This window comes from Microtus pennsylvanicus, chromosome 12 (genome assembly GCF_037038515.1).
Source record: "Microtus pennsylvanicus isolate mMicPen1 chromosome 12, mMicPen1.hap1, whole genome shotgun sequence".
Taxonomy (NCBI): Eukaryota; Metazoa; Chordata; class Mammalia; order Rodentia; family Cricetidae; genus Microtus; species Microtus pennsylvanicus.
Genome location: NC_134590.1, coordinates 59,881,586 through 59,905,819, shown reverse-complemented (window position 1 = coordinate 59,905,819; position 24,234 = coordinate 59,881,586). Strand labels below are relative to the sequence as shown.

The 24,234-nt window shown below is 51.6% G+C and overlaps 1 protein-coding gene across 5 annotated transcripts in view; it reads left to right on the top strand.

The window, feature by feature from the left end:
• The window catches only part of C12H4orf50 (chromosome 12 C4orf50 homolog), an 89,716-nt gene that overhangs the window by 27,862 nt on the left and 37,620 nt on the right, over positions 1-24,234 (top strand). For 3 of the 5 annotated variants that reach the window (XM_075943728.1, XM_075943727.1, XM_075943723.1), the window contains 5 exons: positions 5,635-5,808; positions 8,716-8,772; positions 10,270-10,452; positions 16,972-17,023; positions 18,369-18,490. In XM_075943728.1, coding sequence (XP_075799843.1) covers positions 5,635-5,808; positions 8,716-8,772; positions 10,270-10,452; positions 16,972-17,023; positions 18,369-18,490 — 588 coding nt within the window. The remainder of the gene's footprint in view (positions 1-5,634; positions 5,809-8,715; positions 8,773-10,269; positions 10,453-16,971; positions 17,024-18,368; positions 18,491-24,234) is intronic. The other 2 variants (XM_075943725.1, XM_075943726.1) reach the window with 2 other exon arrangements.

Sequence of the window (24,234 nt, the reverse complement as noted above, 5' to 3'; positions counted from 1 at the left end):
ATTTGGAAGCCAGTTGTCATCGTCATTTCTTCCATTTCCAGAAGAAACGTATGCTATCGTGTCTGACTGATATGAAGATTTCCTTGTTATCTTTGATTTTTGGTGGCTTGATGGATCTAGCTATGGTTCTGTTTCCCAAGCTCTTTGAACTTAAATATTTATGCTTTTCTTCAGACTTGAGAAACCTTTAGTTATCATTTCCTTAAGAAAAATTTCCATATCCAGAGGTACATATGCATGTGTGTGTATAGTGCTTGTGTGTTTGGGCATGTGTGCTATTGTATGCATGTGTTGAACAGTGCATGAGCGTGTAGTGTGTATGTGTGTGCAATGTTTGTGTGTATGTGTGTGCAGTGCATATGTATATGTAATGCATGTGTGTACAGTGCCTGTATGTGTGCAGTGCATGTGTGTGTGTGTGTGTGCAGTGCATGTGTGTGTGTGTGTGTGTGTGTGTGTGTGTGTGTGTGCATGTGTGTGGATACCAGAGGTTACCCTCCGGTGTCATTCTCCTGGACCTGTCCACCTGTATTTTTCATTCCAGACAGGGTTCCTCTGGAACCTAGAACTCCCCAACAAGGCTAGAGTGAGTAGCCAGTGAGCCACAGGGATCTGCCTGTCTCAGCCTCCCCAGTGTTGGGATTACAGATCCCAAGTGTGTGCCACCACATTGGCTTTAACCATGGGTGCTGGACATGGAACCCTGGTCTTCAGCCCTGCAGCAAGCACCTTAGCCGATGAACCAGCTCTTCAGTTCCATGCTTGTCCTTTGGTCAGTTTTATTGTCCTAATTTCCTTTCACCTTCTGTAATTCCAGACCCTTTGACTGAGTCTTTTCCCTTTTGTAAAAGTTTATCTTAGTTTTGCAGGCCTGGGCTTCTGTTTTGCGTTTTCTATTGACTTTAATTGGCTAGCTGTGTGTTCTGTTGTGACCCACCTTTGATAAACTCACCCAGTGAGCTCCTGATTCCATTCATAGCACTTTGTGCATCCATTTCCTTATTTACAAAGGAGAGCTACTGACCGTGCTCTGAAACAGTTCATCTTGTCAGCCTTTCAAATCTGACTTTCAAATGTGGAAATACGCTAGCCACGGCTACTTTATAGATTTCCTCCCCTCCCCTCCTCTCCCCTCCCCTCCCCTCCCCTCCCCTCCCCTCCCCTCCTCTCCCCTCTCCTCTCCTCTCCAGCGCTGGGATTATCTCTTGGCCTGCTCCTGTTCGCCTGATTCTTGGCAGATGTTGCATTTCACGGTTTCCTCACATATCCACCCACTCAAAGAGCTTTTGGTGTAGGACCTGTGTGATGTGTTGTAGAGGTCGCCGGCCACCTCTCCCTCCCAGCAGTGTTGTGAGTGTCTCTTGCTGGCCCCTCACAAGGTGACTTCTGATCACTGTATTCCTGTGTAAGTCTCTCTCACTTCCAGGGTGTGCGGTGACTCTCCCAGTATGGCACTTGCTCCTAAGACATCCACCCTTCTGTGACGTTGGCTGCGTTTCCAGAGTGTTCAGTCAAATGAGAGAGAGAGAGTTTGAGGACCACAGAGGGAGTTTGGGGATCACAATCACAGCTAGGAGTTGGGAAATGTAGAATTAACAGAGATGAACTCCACAGGGTTTAGGGATGATCAGGGAAGAGGGTGAAGAAAGGTCCCCTTTTCTGTCCCAGAGTCTCTCTTAGGCCTGTGATCCTCCCATAGGTTCCTGTCATACTGGACATGAACCCCCAACTCTTACAGTAAGGACACACACAGCTGAGTCTCCATGGCTGCAGCGGCCACGGTCTATGCCCCACCTGCTGCACCCTGAGCAGCATCGCAAGTTCTCTGTATCCTTCACCGCTCCTCTGTGTATACCTGCGTTTACTCAGGAGTCTCTGAGCCTCATGTTCAGGGCAGCCCTGCAGCCTGGGCTCAGGATGGAGTGGGCTCAGAGCGGTGCAGGCTTAGGGTGAAGCGGGATCAGGGCAAAGTGGGCTCAGGTTGGAGCAGGCTCTGGGTGGAGCGGGCTCAGGGCCGAGCGAGCGAGCAGACTCAGGGTGGAGCGGGCTCAGGGCGGAGCGGGCTCAGGGAGGAGTGGGCACAGGGTGGAGCAGGCTCAGGGTGGAGCGGACTCAGGGTGGAGCAGGCTCAGGGTGGAGCAGGCTCAGGGTGGAGCGGGCTCAGGGTGGAGCAGGCTCAGGGTGGAGCAGGTTCAGGGCAGAGTGGGTTCAGGGAGGAGTGGGCACAGGGTGGAGCAGGCTCAGGGTGGAGCAGGTTCAGGGCAGAGAGGGCTCAGGGTGGAGCAGGCTCAGGGTGGAGCAGGTTCAGGGCGGAGCAGGCTCAGGGTGGAGCAGGTTCAGGGCGGAGCGGGCTCAGGGAGGAGTGGGCACAGGGTGGAGCAGGCTCAGGGTGGAGCGGGCTCAGGGTGGAGCAGGCTCAGGGTGGAGCAGGTTCAGGGCAGAGTGGGTTCAGGGAGGAGTGGGCACAGGGTGGAGCAGGCTCAGGGTGGAGCAGGTTCAGGGCGGAGCAGGCTCAGGGTGGAGCAGGTTCAGGGCAGAGTGGGTTCAGGGAGGAGTGGGCACAGGGTGGAGCAGGCTCAGGGTGGAGCAGGTTCAGGGCGGAGCAGGCTCAGGGTGGAGCAGGTTCAGGGCAGAGTGGGTTCAGGGAGGAGTGGGCACAGGGTGGAGCAGGCTCAGGGTGGAGCAGGTTCAGGGCGGAGCGGGCTCAGGGAGGAGTGGGCACAGGGTGGAGCAGGCTCAGGGTGGAGCAGGCTCAGGGTGGAGCAGGTTCAGGGCGGAGCAGGCTCAGGGTGGAGCAGGTTCAGGGCAGAGTGGGTTCAGGGAGGAGTGGGCACAGGGTGGAGCAGGCTCAGGGTGGAGCAGGTTCAGGGCGGAGCAGGCTCAGGGTGGAGCAGGTTCAGGGCAGAGTGGGTTCAGGGAGGAGTGGGCACAGGGTGGAGCAGGCTCAGGGTGGAGCAGGTTCAGGGCGGAGCGGGCTCAGGGAGGAGCGGGCACAGGGTGGAGCAGGCTCAGGGTGGAGCGGGCTCAGGGTGGAGCGGGCTCAGGGTGGAGCGGGCTCAGGGTGGAGCGGGCTCAGGGTGGAGCGGGCTCAGGGTGGAGCGGGCTCAGGGTGGAGCGGGCTCAGGGTGGAGCGGGCTCAGGGCGGAGCGGGCTCAGGGTGGAGCGGGCTCAGGGTGGAGCAGGTTCAGGGCAGAGTGGGTTCAGGGAGGAGTGGGCACAGGGTGGAGCAGGCTCAGGGTGGAGCAGGTTCAGGGCGGAGCGGGCTCAGGGAGGAGTGGGCACAGGGTGGAGCAGGCTCAGGGTGGAGCGGGCTCAGGGTGGAGCAGGCTCAGGGTGGAGCAGGTTCAGGGCAGAGTGGGTTCAGGGAGGAGTGGGCACAGGGTGGAGCAGGCTCAGGGTGGAGCAGGTTCAGGGAGGAGTGGGCACAGGGTGGAGCAGGCTCAGGGTGGAGCCGGCTCAGGGTGGAGTGGGCTCAGGGTGCAGGTTCAGGGCAGAGTGGGTTCAGGGAGGAGTGGGCACAGGGTGGAGCAGGCTCAGGGTGGAGCAGGTTCAGGGCAGAGTGGGTTCAGGGAGGAGTGGGCACAGGGTGGAGCAGGCTCAGGGTGTTGGAGCTGACTCAGGTTCAGCTCTTCGCAGCTCTGCAGTCATTGATGTCATTGTGATGGGGACTTATATCACCAGAATAGGTGAATGCTGCTGTCCCAGAATGCACCATGTCTCTGCCACGACAGCACAGATGGGGCCAGATCCTCTGCTCAGAGCTCCTCAGAGCTCCCACAGTCTCTGGGTCTCCTTTTGTCACTTGGGTTGAACGTCCTGTGTCTGTCACTCTCCCTGTCAACCAGAACTCTCGTGGGACAGTGTTCCTAAGCCAAAGCACAGCACACAGTCGATTGTGTAGGGTAGACCCAGGCAACAGGCAGTTTTCCCCTCTACCACCAGATCATGTTGTGGGCACTGTCTTAGGACCAATGGAACAGAGTCTTTGTCCGAGCCACCAGAGGCAGGAGGTGGCAATAAGCCACCAAACTTCTCAAAAGGCCACGTTTTGGAGTACGGAGCTAAATTTTATGGAACCATCCGGAACACCCATCTGTTCCTGACAGACCCCAGCCTGTGAGTCTCAGGCCTACACAGTGTGAATTCCTATTAATTAAGAAAAATATCACATTCTGCTATTGTGGTCGTTGCTCACAGGGAGATGTCCGATCAGCTATGGAGTCACATGGAACCTGTTCTCTCCCCCTCCCACTCAGAATAGCTTGGGACCCTTCTACCCTCTCCCATGGGAGACATGAGACGAGTGGGTGAAGGACAAGGGTGTTTGTGGGTTTCTGAGCTCCCCAGTCCTTCGCGGAGGGGATGCTTCCTGTAAGTGGTACCTCACCTTCCCATACCTACCTTAGTGGTTCAGTCATTGATCACACCTTGATCATGGGCCCAGAAATCCTCCCACTGAAGTCTCAAGTCAAGGACCCACAGGTGTGTTCCTATCACAGACAAGGCCTGTCCCCCCACCGCATTAGCATGATCGAGTTGAGCACAACTGCAGATGGCACCCCAATACTAACAAAAGTGGGGAGGCCATGTGGCACGTGGTGGGTGAAAAGCAAAGGCTATGTATCCTTTATCAAATCTTATAGTGGAGCTGGAGAGATGGCCTCAGGGTTAAGAGCACTTACTGCTCTTCCAGAGGACCCAAGTTCCACTTTCCCAACACCCATGCTAGGCAGCCACCAACCACCTGTAACTCCAGCTCCAGCGGGTTTGACACCGTCTTCTGGCCTCCTTGAGCACTGCACCCATGTGCCCCACACTCACATAGACAGACACATGAATTAACAGTTTTAATTTTTAAAAATTGATAAAGAAAACACTTGTATGTGTGCAGATGTATGCATATGTAAGTTAGTAAAACAATGAGAACTTACCACACGGGACCATTTGGGGGCAGCACTGTCCCTACCATTGAGCCCACTTAGGGTTGGGCAAGTTCCTTTCTCCCTGCATCCCTTGGCGTCTTTGTTAGACCTGTTACCCTGGTGTTCTGTCAGAGAATAAGAGATTATCTGGAACTGGTTTAAGCCAGTGCTTGTGGGAAATTCGGCACTGCTGTCCTATCTGAAGTCATGAAGCTTTATTGGAATGTGTGTCTGATAATTTGATTTGTGTGTGACATGTCATTCATTTCTCAGTGTTTCGATACAATGGTGACTGACAGTGATTAAACAGAGCCCTGGTCCTACTTTGCATATTTTTGAGAATAATATTCTGGGATGTTGTTCTGGAGTTCCATGTACTCTCTCCCCTCCTCTCTCAAAATGTCCATCATGACCCGCACACTCAAGTGTGCACACAGAGGCACAAGGGCAGGCCATGTGGGAAATGGATGCTGGCAATAATAGACTGGTGTATAGAATTTGAGACTGTTATTTGTTCCTTTCTTGTCTTTCTCTTTCCCTTCCTTTATCCTTCCCTCCATCCTTCCCTCATTCACCTTCCTTCCTTTCTTCCTTCTACTGTGAGAAAAACAAACAGTACAGACAGACAGACAGACAGACATTAGAACAGGTACTGGTTGTTGGCTATGGCATATGAACACCTGAGAACTTCACACACACTTTCTTCCCTCAGCTCCAGACCTCCAAGGCTGCTGTCCCTGAGGAAGACCCCCAACTGTGCATACAGCGGCTCCACCACCAGGTGCGGACTCTACAGTGCCAGCTCAGGGACCAGGGCTGGGCACTGCGGGAGTTGCAGGTGGCTCGGGATGAGGCTGTGGGCCTCCAGGATAAGCTCAAGGGCAAGGTAGGCTGGGCCAACCCTTCTCTTCCTCCAAATGTGTCCAGACCCCGAGGAGCGAGAACCAACAGTTTGGCATGGTTGACTAGATATTTAAAGAATAGAGTGACGTAAGAAGGAAAGCAAGGGACCTGGAGCCTTTCCAGCCAGCTGTTCTCCATTAGAAACGACGTGTATATATGGATCTTTTAAAAGCATCAGGCACTGTCGTAATTAGAGTTCTTATTGCTGAGATAAAACTCTTTGAGGAGGGAAGGGTTTATTTGACTTCCATATCCCTGTTCATTATTGAAGGAAGTCAGGACAGGAACTCAAGCAGGGTAGCAGCCTGGAGACAGGAGCTGATGCAGAGGCCATGGAGGGGTTCCCATAGTTTGCTCGGCCTGCTTTTTTTTATAGAACCCAGGACTACTAACTCAGGGATGGCACCACCCACAATGGGTTGGGCCTTCCTCTGTCAATCACCAATTAAGAAAATGCCTTACAGTTGGATCTTACAGAGGCATTTTCTCAAATGAGGTTTCCTCCTCTCAGATAACTCTAGCTTGTGTCAAGTTGACATAAGACTAGCCAGCACAGGTACATTCAGAGACTTTCAAGAGGGTAATTGAGTGCTTCTCTACAGAAAATGTGTGGAATGATTATAAAAGGGCGGTGAAAGACCCCAGGGGGACTGGTTCAGGACCTTGGCTGTGGAAGACGTTCAGACCGACACGTGGCCCAACTCACACAGACCCTGATAGGCATATTCACACAAAATGCAGAAATCCTGACGCCGCGGCTTTGTGGAATGTTTTCACTGGTGGAAACCCGATGCAATACGCAGGAGCTCCACACCTTGTTTCTCGACATGTGTCAGCGCTTAGTGCTGGCAGTGTTAGTGAATTAATTTCCATCAATATGTGATATTTGTTTATAATCCTTTATACATAAAACCCTAAGCAGCCCCCAAAATGTTTGTAACTAAGCAATGACTAGATACACGACTCAAAAATGCTTTCTCCTAATCTCCAGCTTTTCTTTCTACTCTTTTCTCATCTGCTTAAAAAAATCATTAGTTCATGCTGGGCAGAGGTGGCTCGTGCCTTTAATCCCAGCACTTGGGAAGCAGAGGCAGGCAGATCTCTGAGTTGGCGCACAGCCTGGTCTACAGAGGGAGTTCCAGGACAGCCAGGGCTACACAGTAAACCCTATCTTGAAAAAACTCATTAGTTCTTTGATAATCTCATACAGTACATTTGGAACATGTCAACCTCTGCCAGCTCCTCATGGATCCACTGCTCCCTTCCCTATCCACCCAACTTTGTTGTCTTTTTTATTAAATCCATCAAGTCCAGTGCGTGCTGCCCATGTGCTTTGGATGTGTGGCCTTCTACTGCAGTGTGGTCCACTTACCAGGGCTTGCACTATTCAAGAAAACCGGTCCTCCCTCTCCCAGCAGCTGCCAGTTGTCAGTATCTCCCTGGCTAGTGGTGGGACCCCATGCTCACTCCTCCTCTTCATGCTGGGGTTCAGTCTGACTTGAGCCTGGGTCTCGTGCATCACAAACACTAAATTCATATGTGCAACTGGCCTGCTGTGTCCCTAAAACCGTTTCCTCGTAGCCATCTATTACCCTGGCTCTTACACTGTCCCTGCCCCCTCCTCTGCAATGATCCCTGAGTCTGGGAAGAGACTAGGATGTGAGACAGATGTCCCATCTAGGGCTGAGCACTCACCAGATGTCCCATCTAGGGCTGACCACTCTCTTTTGAATTGCGACTGCCCTGTGCTCACTTCACAGGGACACTTTCGAGCTTTTTCCCAAACTGAGGCAGGGAGCAGTTACATCAAAGTATCACATTGAGTCCCTGTGAATACCTTAGTCGACCTGAAGCTGGAATCTACCTTTTGATCAGTCCTGGAAAGTTACACCAAACAGGTGCACAGAAATACTGTTTGTAAAACAAAGAAGCAGATCAGTGTTACATATGCCCACCAACAAAGACCTCCTGCAATAAATCACACCACAAGCTGCATGAGGAGGGAGTGTGCATGATTTAAGGGGATGAAGCCAGTTGGTTTGCCTGAAAACATCACCAGAATTTTCAATTCAGTTTAACAAACAGGATTGTGACACTCTCCATGTAGCAGGTTTTCATGTGTCTGTGTGCACACGCCCTGATTTGTATGTGTGCGTGTGTGCGTATATGTATGTGTGTGCGTGTAATGTTGACAAAAAGATGAAGTGTCAGAACAGGTCAGGGGTAAGGATGGAGGGCTTATTTAAGTCACTGCAGACTCTAAAGAGAGTGTGAAGGAATGGCTATAAAATTCCTGTTTTAATATATTTTATGGGAAAGAATTCAGACAATCTGGCTGAATAGAAGTGAGGGCCTTTGGTGGATGCTGGAGTAATGTGGAAAGTCTGAGTGACCTCATACAAGTGCCTCTCCTCTCTTTGCTGTGTCGGGTCCCACACTTGGTCCTTCCCAGCAGGGACTGAGGCCAAGCCAGGAAAGGCTGCCTGCTGCATTCCGTGTGTTGGGTGACCGAGGCCATCCCAGAGCTGAGGGCTGGGATGTGCTTCCCACCAGGAACAGAATCCATGCTGCTACTCTGCCCCAAGCGGTAGCAGTAGCCAGTGACTGAGTGCCATGCCCGGATCTAGGTGCCCTGTATTAGTGAAGCCTCATTATGACCCTCAGCTTGGGGTTCACAGGACACGGTGGGCAGCTGGCTTGGAATCATGTCTGGCTCAAGTATCCAAGTTTCACACCAGATTGTGTCCCTGTGGCTGCATGTTGGTGATCACTGTTGGCTGTTCCCCGGCACCCCATCTCTACACAGGGAAGGGTGATGGTAGGCCAGCACTCTGCACTGTCCCCAAACCAAAGCCACACTGCTCAGTCACAAGTGTGCTTCTCCTTTCAGCTTGAGGAGCTTCGGGCGCAGCAGCATGAAGTGCTCCTGGCCATGAGTCCTCTGAAGGTAACATAGTACCACATCGCTGTTTCATAATAGAGTGCTTGCTATTTCATGAAAACACCCAAGAACGCCAGGGACAGGTGTCACCCAGGTCCCCACGTGGGCAGCGTTCCATATATTTTCTTCGTCTGGCTTCTCATGTGTTCAGGATCATCCTATATGGCCTGTGTCCTGACCCCACATACCGTGTCCCACTTTCTCCTTGGTGCAGTCTAGAAGATGGAAGGGTTTGAGGCTGTGGGTGCTCACATTCCCACCCCCACCACACATCTTCCTCCTCTCCTTTTTTCTTCTGCCCTTTTCTCTCTTTTTCCCCTCTCTCCATCTTTTATTTCCTCCATTGTCCCCTTACTGCGCACACTCCAGTACCTGTTTCCTAAGGAAGCTCCCCACACCTATCCTTTTATATTTATATTTGGGACAAACCCAGGGATGTTCTTTGTTGTTCCACATGCGCTTTGCCAGCAGGATAAGGTGACATTTCATCTGGGCCTGCACTGGGAAGAGGCAGAGGTTCACCCTGAGGTCCTGGTCTCTGTGTGGTGAGCTAAGAGGAGCCTTGACTAAACATCAGACAAACACCATGACTCCCAGAACCCTGTTTCCTCTTGCCTTCTCCTGTGGCCTCAGTTTCCTCAGCTCTTATATCAGAAATATGAACCACTTCCTCTCCCATCATTCCTTGTCTGTCTTTGCGTTGGTAAAAAAGAACTGAGAATTCCTGCTGAAACTCTGAGATGCCATCTGGGAAACCATAGACAGGGCAGTGCAATGAATCCCATAAAGTCAGACCATGAGAGTGCTCTCCCACTAAGTTCCTGCTTTGACAAATCCTTCTCATCTGAAGGAAAACTCCAGGACTTTGTGCTTTGTGGGCCCCTTGTTCCATCCCGCCCGGCCAGCTTACACCCGAAATAATCACACGGAAATTGTATTAATGAAATTACTGCCTGGCCCATTAGTTTTAGCCTCTTATTGGCTAACTCTCACATCTTAATTCAACCCATTTCTAATACTCTGTATGTCACCACGAGGTCGTGGCTTACGGGGAAAGATTTAGCATGTCTGACTCTGGCGACTCTATGGCTGCTCTCTTTTTCCTGCCTTCTTTTTCCCAGCATCCAATTTTTGTCTTCCCCACCTACCTAAGTTTCTGCCCTATCAAAAGGCCAAGGCAGTTTCTTTATCCAGGCAATGAAAGCAACACATAGAAAGAAGGACCTCCTATACCAACAGTGTGAAGCCAAATGGAGAGGCGGAGCTGTGCCGGGTGGGTCCTGGTTCCCTTCACAATGCATTGTACAGACAGGTGGGCTGAAGTGTGGAGAGGAGCTTAGAGCACTGCACCACAAGAGAGCCTAACTTTCGCCTCCCTACTACTGGGCCCTGGAGCCTATTAGTGCGCCGCCCTGAGGTGCTGGTGTGGGTGAGGAATCACACCGAGAATGGGGCACTGCCTCGGCCCTCGGTTCAACCTATACCATGCACCCCACATTGCAGGCCAAGCTGGCTTCCATGGTTCGCAAATGCCAGGAGAGGAACCGCCTCATTGAGCAACTGCTGCAGGAGCTGCCAAGACAAGAGCCCAAGACCCACCTGCTCTTTGAGCTGGCACAGAACATGCTTGATGACGTGGCTCTGGCTGAGTATACCGCCACCTTCCTGACCCCGGGAGCCCTAGAGGTAAGTTGCCAAGCACAACACTGTCTCTGCTGGTAGGGACCATGAGTGGACCCATTCCAGACCCCCTGCCTGCCTGTGCTGTCTTGGCTACTGACCCATCCCTCACACTCTCTGGATCCTCCTCCAGGTGGTGCCAGTGTTCTGGGTACTGGGAAAAGTGCTGGGGATCCTTTGCCTCTGAAGGGCTTATGACCCAGGGGAACAGACATAAATGTGTCACATAGGCACCATCATGCTGTGTCAACAGAAATTCTTGTCACCCATACTTCATGAGGTCTGTACACATTGCCCCCTCCACTAGAAGGCTTGGTCCACTCCACTGGCAGTCCCCACCCAGCCTTCAAGGCACAATTCCAAGTGCCTATTGCCAGCAACTGGTCTGAATTCCAATGACCACAATCCCCCTCATACCCTTCTGCCCTGCCCTGCAGCTGGACATGCATAGTGTAGCGTACACACGGGATTCTTCCTGTGTGGTTGAGAGCATTGGCTGAGACCTCTCTGTGAGGCTAGAGCATCTCCCTAGCTCTCTGTCTCTCCACTGTCTGGCACAGAATCTGCCCAGGGAACATTTCTTAAAACACGAGATCAGGATACACCCGGATATGTAGCTGGGTGGGGATGAGACCCTGGGTGCTATGCCCAGCACCACACTCACACAAAGATAATAAACCAGCGTGTGAGAGTCTTCTCTGCTGAAGGTCAACAGAAGCAGAAACTGAGGACAGAATGTTCAGATGTCCTTCTGATGGTTGGAGGATGATGCTGGGTGCTAATTTCTTCTGACCCAGATAGAAAGCTTCCAGGTTTCTGCTTGGCTCAGCCTGGGGCACCCACGGTGTCAGCCATGTCTGCCCACACACAGGAGGCCCGATTCCTGGGTTTGAGCCAGATGTGCCTCTAAGACACATCTGGTGGATGCAACTCAGGAGGTAAATGCAGAGAGCTGTTTTCCAGGAATATGGTCTTGGGGTTGCTCCTGGCTGCACAGGGATTGACCTCAGCCTCTCACAGCCTGCAGGTGTCTATGGTCCAAATGGCCATGCAACTGAGAAGCTGGAAACTGGAGGCCATGAGCTGCCAAAGGTGTAGAGACGTGGTGCAGGGCCAAATCTCAAATCCAGAGCACCAGAAGCCATGTCTAGTGCTCCTCCATTTCTGTGGCTATGGAAGGGAGGAAGAGAGAGATCAGACTCTAGCTGAAGTGATTAAGACAGTCTCAGGGATACAGTTGGTGCCTAATAATTGTGGTGAGTGAGGCAGGGCTGAAGCAAGGATGTATTGATTACAATATGAAACCGGGGTGGGAGAGGCTGATTTCCAATAACCAAACTTGAAGGGGCTGATGTGTAAATCAGAGCATAATCAATTATCTATGAAAAACAGAACAAGCATGTGGCCTGGCATACTCTAGGTGGGCGAACGCACCAAAAAAGTAGGCACATTTCCCCCTGCAGTTATCAGAGAGGCAAATTCATCCGTGTGTTCATATGTTGGTCATTCGCCATCTGTTGTCAGAAGGCCATGAGGGAACTGAAGAAAAATGGGGGTGTGGGATGGGGTGGGGATGGGATAAGAATGGGATGGTGGATGGGGAGCAGGATGGGGATGCGGCATGGGATGGGGTGCGGATGGGGTGGGGATGGGATAGGAATGAAGGATGGGGGTGGGGGATGGAGTGCAGATGAAGATTGGGTGTTAATTGTTCCAAGCTGGGTGGGGCTGGGGTGTGGGATGGGGGTGTGGAATGGGGTGTGGGATGGGGGTGGGGATGGGATGGTGGATGGGGAGTGGAGTGGGGATAGGACATGAGATGAGGGTGTGGGATGGATGGAAGATGGGGAGTTGGGTGTGGCTGGGGTGTGGGATGGGGTGGGGATGGGATGGTGGATGGGGAGTGGAGTGGGGACGGGGCATAAGATGGGGGCATGAGATGGGGTGGGGGTGGAGTACAGATGGGGAGTGGGTGTTAATGTATTCCAGGCTGGATGCTTTCATCTTTGAGGAAATTCCCTGGGTCTGAGATGTCTCCTCTTGATCTTGGGGAGGCCACACAGCAGGCATAACTGTCCCTGACGGTCAGCCTCTCTGCCCTCTTCATTGTCTACCGAGTGTCACGGCCCTGGCTCTGCTCCTGACTCAGCTCAGTGCTACCCTCAGCTGGAAAGATGTTCTAGTTTGGTTTCTGTTGCTGTGATAAATGCTATGACCAAAAGCAATCTAAGGAAGACAGAAACTTATTTGGTTCACAGACCACAGTCCATCATCAGGGAAACTGAGGCAGGAACTCAGAGCAGGAACTCGGGACCCAAACCTGGAAGCAGGAACTGAAGCAGAGAATGTGAGGGTGGGGTGATGATTACTGGGCTGCTCTCTGGCTCATGCTCAGCTTGTTTTTTATACACAGCTTAGGACCTGCTAGGGGATGGTGCTACCCACAGTGGGCTCGACCCTCCCACATCCACAGTGAAGACGGTTCCTCACAGGCATGGTCACAGCAGAGTCTGATGGGGGCAACTCCTCAACTAACATTCCTTCTTTGTAAGCGTGTGTAGGTTTGTGTCAAGTTGATAAAAGCCAACCAGCATAGAAGGTGACTCTGAATGGAGCCCACCCCTGTGCTGTTTTCTGGAAACTCTGTCGGCCTGCTGTGCCCTTTCCTGGCCAGCAATGTTGACAGAGTTCCTGCCACCCTGACCCATAAATCTGAGGTCCTGGGGGAAAACAAAGGAGGCCAAAAAAAAAAAAAGAAGAAGAAGAAGAAGCAAGCTAACAAAAGGGACAGGGGAACAATTGGCCTCACCAGGGCTCTGGCCAAGGCTGATGTACAAGGCTCTATGTCCTCTGACCTTTGTTCTTTGATCTCTACAATGGGAAGAGCACAGTCTGTTCAGGATAGCTGCCGAGAAGCCAGAACGAGATAACCTGTCTCCTGTAGGCAAGAGGCTGAGATCGGAGGTCCAGGGTTGCCATATCCACTCTACCACCCTCTGGTGTCCTCCACTCTATGAGGGAGACAGTTCCGTGTTCTGCTCACTGTGTGTAGGTGCTTGCTGCAGACTGGTAAAGCATCCGTTATCCCACAAACATGGTTAAATTCTCCCCCATTCAGAACACAAAAATGAGACTCTGAGGGGGTCTTCATCTGCCCAAAGACCTGTGTCCCTATGGAGCATTCTAATTCAGCTCTTTCTGTGCTGAGAGACTTGTCTGTAGTAGAGGGGGGACTTGAAACTTACAGTGGGAGTCTGCATGCACCCCAGCAATGGCCACTGCAGAGAGTAGTTGCTGGTCACAGCTTGGGCCTGGCACCCATCAAGGCAATTCCTCCTGTCACAGGGAGGCCAGTCTTCAATTCTCTTATAGAAGGAGCGGAGACTATTGTGATGTGTTGTGAAGACAGAGAATATTCCAAGGGAGCCTTTCCTGGGCAGATCCTGAGAGCAGGCACACAGGAAGCGTGGCTGAGTGGAGTCCATGGTGTTGGCACTGGCTTCATTAGCTTCCAGAAACAAGAGGACAGCGTGGTGGTGCAGGATCCCAGTAACTCCAGAGGGACAATCCTCCTAAGAGTCCCCTAGACAAGTTCCCTAGGCTGGGGTCTGAGGAGTTGGCTGTGCACTGTGTAACCAACCCTCTGTGCCTCTAGCAGTACGTTCTGGGCCATGATGACCCTGGTGGCTAGAGAGGGACACTGAGCTCTTCAGTGGTGGTGGTGGCAGCTTTCCTACTGGCAGCTGGCCTAAAAGCTGGTCCAGAGCACTTGGTTCTATGGACACTGGCTATTGCCTCGGGGAACACAGATGGTAGTCCTGATGGAGGCCTTTGGGCTTTGGCTGGCATCTGAGAGGACGGCCTGGTGACTGATGAGTGGCTGATGGCCTTGGGCAAGGCTGTGCACAGTAGCAGGTTGGCAAGTAGGGAGATGGTGTGTCTCTGACAGAAGCCTTCTGGAAACATCCCTGGAGAATTCAAACCCTAAGGTGCCCACCAGCCCTTCCTTGGAAACAGAGATTGTGGGAATGGGCCATGGGCCATGGGCCATGGGCCATGCCCACCCAGACAGGCCATCTGTGTTTCATATCTGGTCATGCTACTGTCCTACCCTTCAGGCTGCTACTCCACAGATGGATTCACTCAGTCTTCCCACATACCCCTTCCTGAAGGAGGGCCCTAATAACCTGAGAGCTGTTGAGGCCAAAGGCAAGGGATGGAGACTTTTTGGCACCTTCCCTTCCCAGAAGAGGGGTGTGGCCACTTTCCATCATTGCAATGGTGAAATTGCACCTCTGTTGCTTTTTATGGCTGGGATTTGGGGAGGGGCAGAGCCCATCCTTAGCCAGCCCTTCTCTCTGGCGCATGGTTGTGGGGCCAGGTCCAGTGCACCTGCACTGTTGGGGTGTCCTGTTGTCACCTCGCCTCTCCAGTGTGTCGGTTCCCCAGAACAACACATGCTGTCCATGGGCTGTCTCCCACTGGGACTCCTTCCTCCAGCTCAGGTGTCTTGGGTTGGTGACAGTGGGTTCCAGCTCAGCCAGCTTTCTCTGTGGCCCTTGCTGAGAGTTCAAGGTCTTGGCATTTTCCTGGGTTTGGGATAGAGATGGGGAAAGGGGCAAGGAAGAATTCCCACTCCCAAATCCACCTCAGGCCCAGGCTCTTCTTGAGTGGGCCTGGCTCAGAGATCAACAGCTCCTCTGTGTCCTTTTCTAGCCTCTCCTAGCCCGGCCCATATCTAGGCATGGTCACCTGTGCATGAAGATGCCCTGATCACAAAGAACATGATGTTGGAACCTCACCTCTCTAAACTATGTGTTTTGAGTCAGTAGAGCTCTTTGTCCCCCATGGGGCTCTTGGAGTATTGAATAATGTCTCATAGACTAGTATGACACCGGCTACAGATTATGTCACAGTTACTTTCTGTTGCTATGATAGACTGTCCCAGCAAAAGTAACCAAAAGAAAGGGCTTATTTTGGTTCACAGTTCCACAAGGATAGAGTCTGTCATGAAGGGGGAAGGCATGGAAACATCATGGCAGCAGCATCTGGAAGCTGACTCAGCAACATTTCCATCCACACTCAGGAAGAAGAAAAAAAAAAACAGGAAGGGGTTGAGACTGTAAAGCCCAAAGCCTGTCCCAAGTGACATACACCCTCCAACAAGGCTCCATAACCTTCCCAAACAGCCCCACCAACTAGGGATCAAGTGCTCATGTTCATGAGCCCATGAGGGACATTTCTCATTTAGACCACAATAGGCACCCAGCAGGGGCTAGGGCACCACCCAGCAACAGTGAAGTTTCAACTACTTGGGAAAGCCAGGGACTTTGCAGTGCTTACTACAAAACCCACAAGGACATGCATAGGCAGCTGTCTTGAACAGTAGAAGAGAGGAGAAGGCTAGCTGAGAGCAAGCAAGCATGTGTTTATTCTCTTGACTTACAACTGTGGATACCACGTCACTAGCATCCAGAGTTCCTGCCTTGACTTCTCCAAACTGGTGGACTGTTGTTTGGGATTGTAAGCTGAAATAAGCCTTTCTTCCCCCTGTTGTTTTTTATCAAGGCATTTGTCGTAGCAATGACAGTGAAATCAGGACTGGGGCATCTAACCACACCTAAGCACAGCGGGAGAGCAGGCATTATCATTCCTGGAGCACAAGGCTCCTGAAAGGTGGGAGGAATATGTTGTGACAGAGGACAGGTAAGTGACGTCCAGGCCTTTGATTACTAATTACTGCCTTGGTCAGTCCATTCTGGAATACGTCACAGAGCCCAGTTGTCACATAGAACCTGGTCAGGGCAAGTAGCAAAGCAGGTGGCTGAACTGTGTCAGGAGGGAAGATGGTGAAGGGACCAGGACATTTGAGTTAAGTCTTGAGGTTCACACAGAGGTTTGCCAGTGAAGGAAAGAGAGGAGAGCTTTCAGATGTGATGACGGGTTGTGCTGGTGCCTGGAGCATCATGATGAAGATGGGAGAGAAGAGATGTCCCAGGGCCACCGAATGTAGGGCCCTGCCCCACACAGAATGCAAGACCCAGGTTCCAATCTGCCTCCAAGATCTAGTAGATGGCTTCTTCTTAATTGCCCTGGCTGCTGAGTGGAGCGTGAGTTCCTGAGGCCGCCCTGCTCCCTACAGATCCCTGCAATAGTGCAGGGGTGGCCTTGGGCTCCAGGTCTCCTCATTATCTGGGAGATGAATCAGTGGCCCCCAGCATTACCAGATGCCCCAACTCTAATTTTTTTCTTAAAGCATTTTTGAAAAGACACATGTTGCTGTCTCTGCATGGTTGAATCTGAGTGAAGAAAACTGAATGGTCTCTGGTGTGTGGTACCTTTGAACAGGCCTGGCCTGGGTCACCTGTAAGGTGACTGAGGAGGGAATGTGGGCGACATATCACCACACCTACCTCCCAGCACAGGCTGAGCTCAGCTGCAAGGGGAGGTTAGCCTCATGCTGGTCCTCTGGGAACCTTTATCCTGCTCTACACAGTATACCCACTGAGCTATCTTTTCTTCCAGACAGTCTGCCATCTGGATGTGGGCTCCAAGGGGAAGACAGCCAGAGGAGAAGGTCAGTGCATCTGCCAGAAACATTTCTGTGCGTTCAGCAAAAGCCCAGTGTCGAGTTTGTACCATTAAGGGGACTTCCCATTTCTCCCTCTCCTGCTGCTGCTCAGTCTTGCCTTCCCACCTCATAGTGTCAGAACACACTAGAAAGAGAGAAGAGCCTTAAATTCCTCAGCTCTGTTCTTCTTTATGAACCATTACATCCATTCCCCAGCCCTGGACATTCATCTCATATAAGTAATTCCCATATAATAGTAGGAACACGCTTAGGGGACAGGCATGTCACCCTATGCCCTCAATGTTGTGAGCAAACCCATGTCCTCCGTGGAAAGTAGCACAGCCACTAAGGTGGCCAAGAATGTCATGTCATAGGGCAGTGTGATGATAAGGCATTAAATTCAAAGATGGTAGCACACGAGGTGTTCTCTACTGTCAGCTGTGTCGTGCACGCTCATCCTTGTGTGGTCATCAGGCCAAGAGATGAACTAAATATTAACTGTGGCTGTTCAGAGAGAGGGACACGAGTCATTTGTTATGGTCCTGTTGTCTTTACTGTAATAGAGAAATTAAGGTGCTAGGGACCAGACAGACTCTCCTCTTCTTGGGCCTTAAGTAGTGTGGGCTGATTTACAAATGTGAGGTCGAGCAGGGGTCTGAGGGCTTGTAAGGCTGCCCTCACAGAATGACTTAGCACTCTACAGATCTGTTTTCTCCATGGCTCATCTACTAGATTCTGTTCCTGCCAGCCCTGGGCCGTGGATGAGTTAATCAGCCTCTCTGAGCCACAGACCATTTCTGAAAGGATTATAGGATGACCATTTATCACGCCCAGCACACAGCAGGATGACAATACACGAGAAGCAAAGGCTCTTCTCGTCAGCTTGGGGTTGCCCACTGCACCACACTGCTGTCCCCTAGCCTGGTCTGGTACCTGTTTCCACAGCTACCAGGCTGTACATTCTGTCTGTCCCCACTCTGCCCCTGATTTCGAGCAGTCTGCCTTCTGTGAGCTCGGCCTTCTCACCTGTCAAAGAAGGAGATGCTTGTGATTAATGGGGCTATTTGTACTAGGTTTCTGGAGGCTGTCTGGCGCCCCCTGTAGGAGATGCATGCAAGGAGTGGGAGCTAGCAGAGAGAACACGGAGGTGCCACAAGACCATGATGATGTCATTACTAAGTGTGGTGCTAAGAGATTTCAAAGGCACCAAGAGAGCCTCTGTCACAGGGATCTCCATTTGGGAGCATCTGTGGCTAGCGAGAGTATGGAAACAGTATGATGACGTTTAAGATCTGTCAGTTTTAAAGATGGATGCCTGGCCTGAGGCCTGACTTAGGATTCTCTCTTCCAGCTCAGGAGTACCGGCTTACTTCTGAAACGGACAGTATCCTTCAAAGCCTGTGGGGTGTGGAGTCCTGGTCCCTTCCAGGGACTATGTGGGCGTCTCAGATGGCTCCACCCAGTTCCCCAAAGGTAAGTACACACCTTCACCTCACTTCTGAAATGTGGTTTTGATTGTAAGTGGAATATACTCACAGATGGGCATGCTCATGTATTCTCTCTCTCTCTCTCTCTCTCTCTCTCTCTCTCTCTCTCTCTCTGTGTGTGTGTGTGTGTGTGTGTGTGTGTGTGTGAGAGAGAGAGAGAGAGAGAGAGAGAGAGAGAGAGAGAGAGAGGAGAGACAGAAACAGAGACACAGAGAAAGACAAAAGAGACAGCCAGGCATGAGTACACACACACACACACACACACACACACACACACACACACACACAGAGAGAGAGAGAGAGAGAGAGAGAGAGAGAGAGAGAGAGAGAGAGAGAGAGAGGAGAGTCAGAAACAGAGACACAGAGAAAGACAAAAGAGACAGCCAGGCATGAGTACACACACACACACACACACACACACACACACACACACAGAGGCATGCATGACAGCTCCAATAAAGCCCACCAATCTCAGAGCTAAAATGTAACCCTATATCCACCATCTGCTTTTCAGTTTTTGTTTCTGGTGAAGCCTTGTGCCTTGCCTTGTTATTTGTCTTGAGTGCTGGCCCTCGTGTGTGGAGACCTGGGCCCTCTGGTGATCCCTCCCTCTTCTTGTCTTGGTCTGATGGGCTGGCCCGGGCAGTGCCTTCCTCACCATGGCTGATTCAAAGACAATGCTGCTAGAGCAGCTCTGCCTGCTCTCTGACTCAAACTGACTTCTGAGCACAAAAACCTACAGGGTCTTCCAAGTCCTCCCCCAAGGTTCCTGGTGTCCCACAGGCTTACCCAGGAGACTCGGGCTGGCAGCATTGACAGTGTAGCTCTGTGGCTGCTCCCCATCCCATCCCTGGGGGATGGAGAGATGGGTCTAGTCTGCTGGTCAGACTGGAAGGCAGACACATGACCACATCTGGAGGATGCTGGAGAGGCCAAAGAGCTTCCTGCTGCAGTGCTCCTGTAGCTGGTCCTTCCTGTGAGTTCTGGAAGGAAATGTGGTTTTAGAGGTGAGATGCTGATACGGATTGTCTGATGCCCAGGAGTGACTGATGGAGGCTTGTAGACAGGGCCGAGGATGAAATCGCATGGCCCCGAGTAATGTGGAGTTAACACAGCCACATAGAGTTACATAAGATGTCTGGGGTCATCAAACTGCTTGGCCTGTCCCATTGTTCAGAGCCCAGAGACAAGCCTATAGAGAAGACCCAGTGCAGGGATGTGGTTCCCTTTGGAGGGCCATGGGAACACTGGCCTGAGGCTAACATGCAGGAGACATGGGGCCTTTCAGTGTTAAGGATGTGTTCTCCTGCCATTGAGAACAAAAGCCTTTGCTTCCCCTCTGCCACCACCCCAATGCCTGCATGTTTCACTTCCTCAGTGGCAGGGTATGACAACGCAACTGGTCCCCATCTCCAATTCCTTGACTGTGACTTGGTGATGATGGTCTCTTAGGACGGTCATAGGAGGAAGTGCGCATGTGGTATTATGTTTGATGCCAGAAAAGTAAGTGCTTGGTAAGCATTAGCTGTCAATGTCATATCTTCCTTGGATAAGAGATGTGAGCTGCTGTCCTATAATCAGGGGACACAGAGATCTACTTTTTTTTCTATTCTCCAGCTGTCCCTGACTTCAGGCTCAGCCTGGATTCTGGACAGTGCCCAGCAGTGGGGATCCGGAACTTTCCCTCCACTGAGGGGCAAAGGCAAAATATCCCATCCTCCCCTCCTAGCAGGCAGTCTCTTGCCACTCCACAGCTCCTGGAGGAGGCTGGTTTCCCACCAAGCACTCAGGCAGAGTGTCTGAAGCAATTCCCAAGCCAATAAATCACTGGCAGCAGGCGTGAAGTTGACAGGGCCACTCGCTCTCTGGGGCCACTTCACAGTCTCCATAAATATTTGAAGCTGAGCCTTCTGAGAGCACTTTAAGAAATCGGTCTCTGTCTCGGCCCTCGGTGAGTGGGGAGTGCCTTTGTCTTTGTCTTAGAGGCTTATGGTTGTGGGTGAAGCTGGAAAGATGCCGGGGCGCCTTGGTGCGCCTTGCAGACTCAGCTCGGCTTTGGTTGGTAAAGAGGCAGCAACAAAAGGTTTTCCCTGCACAAACCTAGGAAGGACTAGGCCACTGTGTCTCAGCCAGCTGATCCCCCTTGGCCACTGTGTCCTCAGCCAGCTGCACAGACAGCCTTCAGGATGGAAGCATGGCAGGCTGCCCTGGGGTTTTTGGTCCTCATGTCCCAGGCCTTGTTCCAGGCTTTTCCATTATGTGTCTTTTCCCCTCTTGAAGAGAAGGTCAGAGCTCCCTGCCCACCCCACTCTGTTCCTTCTTAGAAGGGAACAAAGACAAAGACAACTCAAGATGTAGGCAGAGCCTGTGGACTTAGTCTTAGTGCGCTTTGATTTTCAGTTTGAGAGAGAATGAACAGAGAATTCCCATTTGCCCTGGCCTTGCCTTCCCCAATATCAGTATCTCGTGAAACCAACCACAGTATGGATCTAGGACTTGGTGGGTTTGGTTTCCAGGGGAAATGGGAGCCACTGAAATGCAAGCAAAACTCACAGAGCTGTGGCCACTTGGCTTGGCTTGGGGCTTGGGAGACGGAACCATGTTCAGGTTATATCCTAATGAGGCTGCCAGTGGGCCACACCCTCGGTCTGCTATATGTTATCAAAGGTCAGGACTTGGGACAAGGATGGTGAAGGCCAGGCAGGACCTTGGCGTGCAGGAGCTGGAGACAGCCACCCCTCTGCCGAGGCCTCTGGAGAGGCCGGCAACCAGAATAGCAAGCCCCAAATAATTTATCAGTTGTCAGCAAGCCACGTGCAGGACTTCCCTGGGAGTCTAGCCAAAGCCGGTGAGGTAAGTGTGCTCTTCCCCGCTGGTTGTGAGGCATGTCCATGGGGAGGCCTGGCTTTACTTGTGTGGTCAAAGAATGGCTGTGTTGAGTGTGGTTTCTCTCCCTGGGGCCTCATTCATCTTCCTTTGACTCTGGGAGGCGGGCGTGGCGGGGAGAACTGGAGCTGGGTCTCCTTAATCTCCTGCCCACTCCTGCCCCTGAGCTTCCAGGCAGACAATGTGTAGACTGTGCCCTAGTGGCATAAGCAGATGGGACAGAGTGTGCGACTGTGGGGTGGGAAGCCACCCATGAGAATACAGGAGTAGCCTCCTGGTGGAAATGCACACTGTGCCTGCACCCTGGAAATGTGTGTGTGTGTGTGTGTGTGTGTGTGTGTGTGTGTGTGTGTGTGTGTGATGCTAGGGAAGGGGAGTTGTCAAAGTGAGGCAGTCATAGAAGCTAAGTCCCTTCCGTATCTCCCCAAGGTGAGTTGCTCCCAGAGAGGGCATGATGTGCCGTAACCCTGAACTGTCACATCCCGCTGTGGGACACACAGTTTGCTGTCAGGGAGGCTGGCAGTCAACCCTAATGACAGTCAGACTCTCTTCAAAGGTGATGGTTTCTCTGGGTTTAGCTGAGCACTGTGTGGGTCCATGTACATCCAAGGAGGCTGAGGTAAGGGAAAGTTTGTGAACAGAAAACAAAGGGAGTACAGAGATGCCGATACAGTAAGGTGCCATTATAGAAACCCATTCCTAGCCTGGTGCTGTACAAGATGGTCAGGCATGAACCTACTGTGCTGTGATGGCCTCTGCCCATGGTTACACCTCCAGTAGGTCCTGCAATAGCTCTTGGTGCCAAGTTTGTGTAGCAAAATCTTCTCTCTCATCACCTCTGGCTTTAGTTACAATTGCTCATTGTTTTTATGAGGGTAGCAGCTTTAACGTAGTAAATGTGTGTTTGCCTCTCAGTCCCAGCAATGGCTATCTGGCTTCCACCTGCTGGCCTCACAGTTAGGAGGAAAGGACCACAGGAGATGCCGAGAAGCTGTGAGATGGCCCTTGGGGACAGATGATAAAGTGCTGGAGAGAGCAGGTGGCCTTTGCTGAGCCCTGAAGGGGGATCATCTGGCGATAGAAGAGGTTCTTGGCTTCAGGGCCAGGCCCTTGGGTGCCAGCTGCATCCAGCACTGTGTTCGGTTCCTGTTTCTTTTGGAGGCAGGAGGCCCGGTGTAAACAACATAGAAAGCAAGGATGTAGACAAACCCACAAAACCCAGCTGGAGTGTGTGTCCTGAGGGCAGAGCCTTGTGCTCATCTTAACCTGGGTTAGCCAGCTGTAGCTTTCGGCTGCAGCCCTTGGAGATCTGGCTTCTGCCTGGCAAAACACCTCTATGGTGACACCATTTTCCATCATCCTTGCTGACACAACCTGGTGACATGCTTCATGCTGTGCCCTGAGGCACTCCTAACTCAGAGGCAGCTTCTCATGCTTTCCCTGCCTACTCAGAGAAGCAAATGGCTTAGAAGCTAAGCATACCTAACTCCCACCCCTTGCTTCGGATTCAGGTTCTGACCCTCACATATCTCCAGAGTCTTAGTGTTCTGGCTTATGGGATAGGGGTGTCTGGCTTCCAGCATGACTGGAAGGAGCGAGTCACTCTCTGCCACACTAAGAGGGCAGACAAACTGCAGCATTCTTTTTTCAGTGTGACCCCGGCAGTGTGTCACAGGAAACTCTAGAGTATGGATAGGTGAGCAGGATGCAGCTGCACAGGAAGCCTGGGCAGAAGAGGTTCGGATAAAATATACGTGTTGCTCTGGGCTTTGTATGGCAGTTTGCAAGTGACCTCTGGGACAGAGCTGGTCACACTCTAAAGTGCTATATTCATGCCATGGTTGAAATGTAGGGTCAGTGTGCCATGGGGCATGGGCCACATCATACACACGGGAGCCACAATCCCTGGGCTCAGCACAGAGAGGACTCTCTGGAATCCAGAACCATGAGGGTCAACACTACTCCAGGCGCCCTTCTTGGCAGTAGTGAGGATGCAAGGGAATGGGGAACCTTACGAAGACAGGAAGCATCTGGGGTCCAGAATGCCCTTCTTGTCCTGGGAGCAGAAGGCAAGCCATGTCCTGGGATGATGAGAGATTCAAGCTGAGTGATAGAGGCTGCGGAGAGAGGGGGAAGAATTAGGGCAGCTGATGTAAAAGTGGTCGTAAACTGGTTTCCAAGTAAGCATGGTTGTGCACCTCGGCACTTTCTGGGTGGAGATAGAGAGATCTGTAAGTTTGAGGCCTTAGAGAGGCATAGCAAGATTCTCTGTCACAGAAAGGATGGATGGGGGAAGGAACACAGTTTAAACTCATTCTGGAAAACATTGTTGTATGGAAAATGTCAATATTTACAAAATCAGGCAGAATAGTAAAAGGTTCCAGTGTGCTCGCTCATTATTCAGCTTCAGCAGAGACCAGCTTGAGGGCAGGCTCCTGCATCAGGACCCCACCCTGCCCCCTCTCTCCCTCCACTACACTATTTGGAAGCGGGGCTAGACATACCTCATTCAGTTTATGAAAGTTCCAAACACTGTTTGATCATAGTGCTCCAAATAAGTGATAACTCCTTAATTTTATCAAACATCCAATTGGTTCAATTTTCTAATTATTTTAGAAATTGTATTAACATTTTTATGGTTTACTTGAAACTGAGTCTAACTAAGGTCTCGTTATAGCTGATTAGCATGTCCTTTTTGTTTGTTTGTTTTACTTTGTTTTTCAAAACAATGTTTCTCTGTGTAATAGCCCTAGATGTCCTGGAACTAGCTTTTATAGACCAGGTGGGCCTCAAATTCACAGAGATCTGCCTGCCTCAAAGGCATGCACCACCACCGCCCAGCTG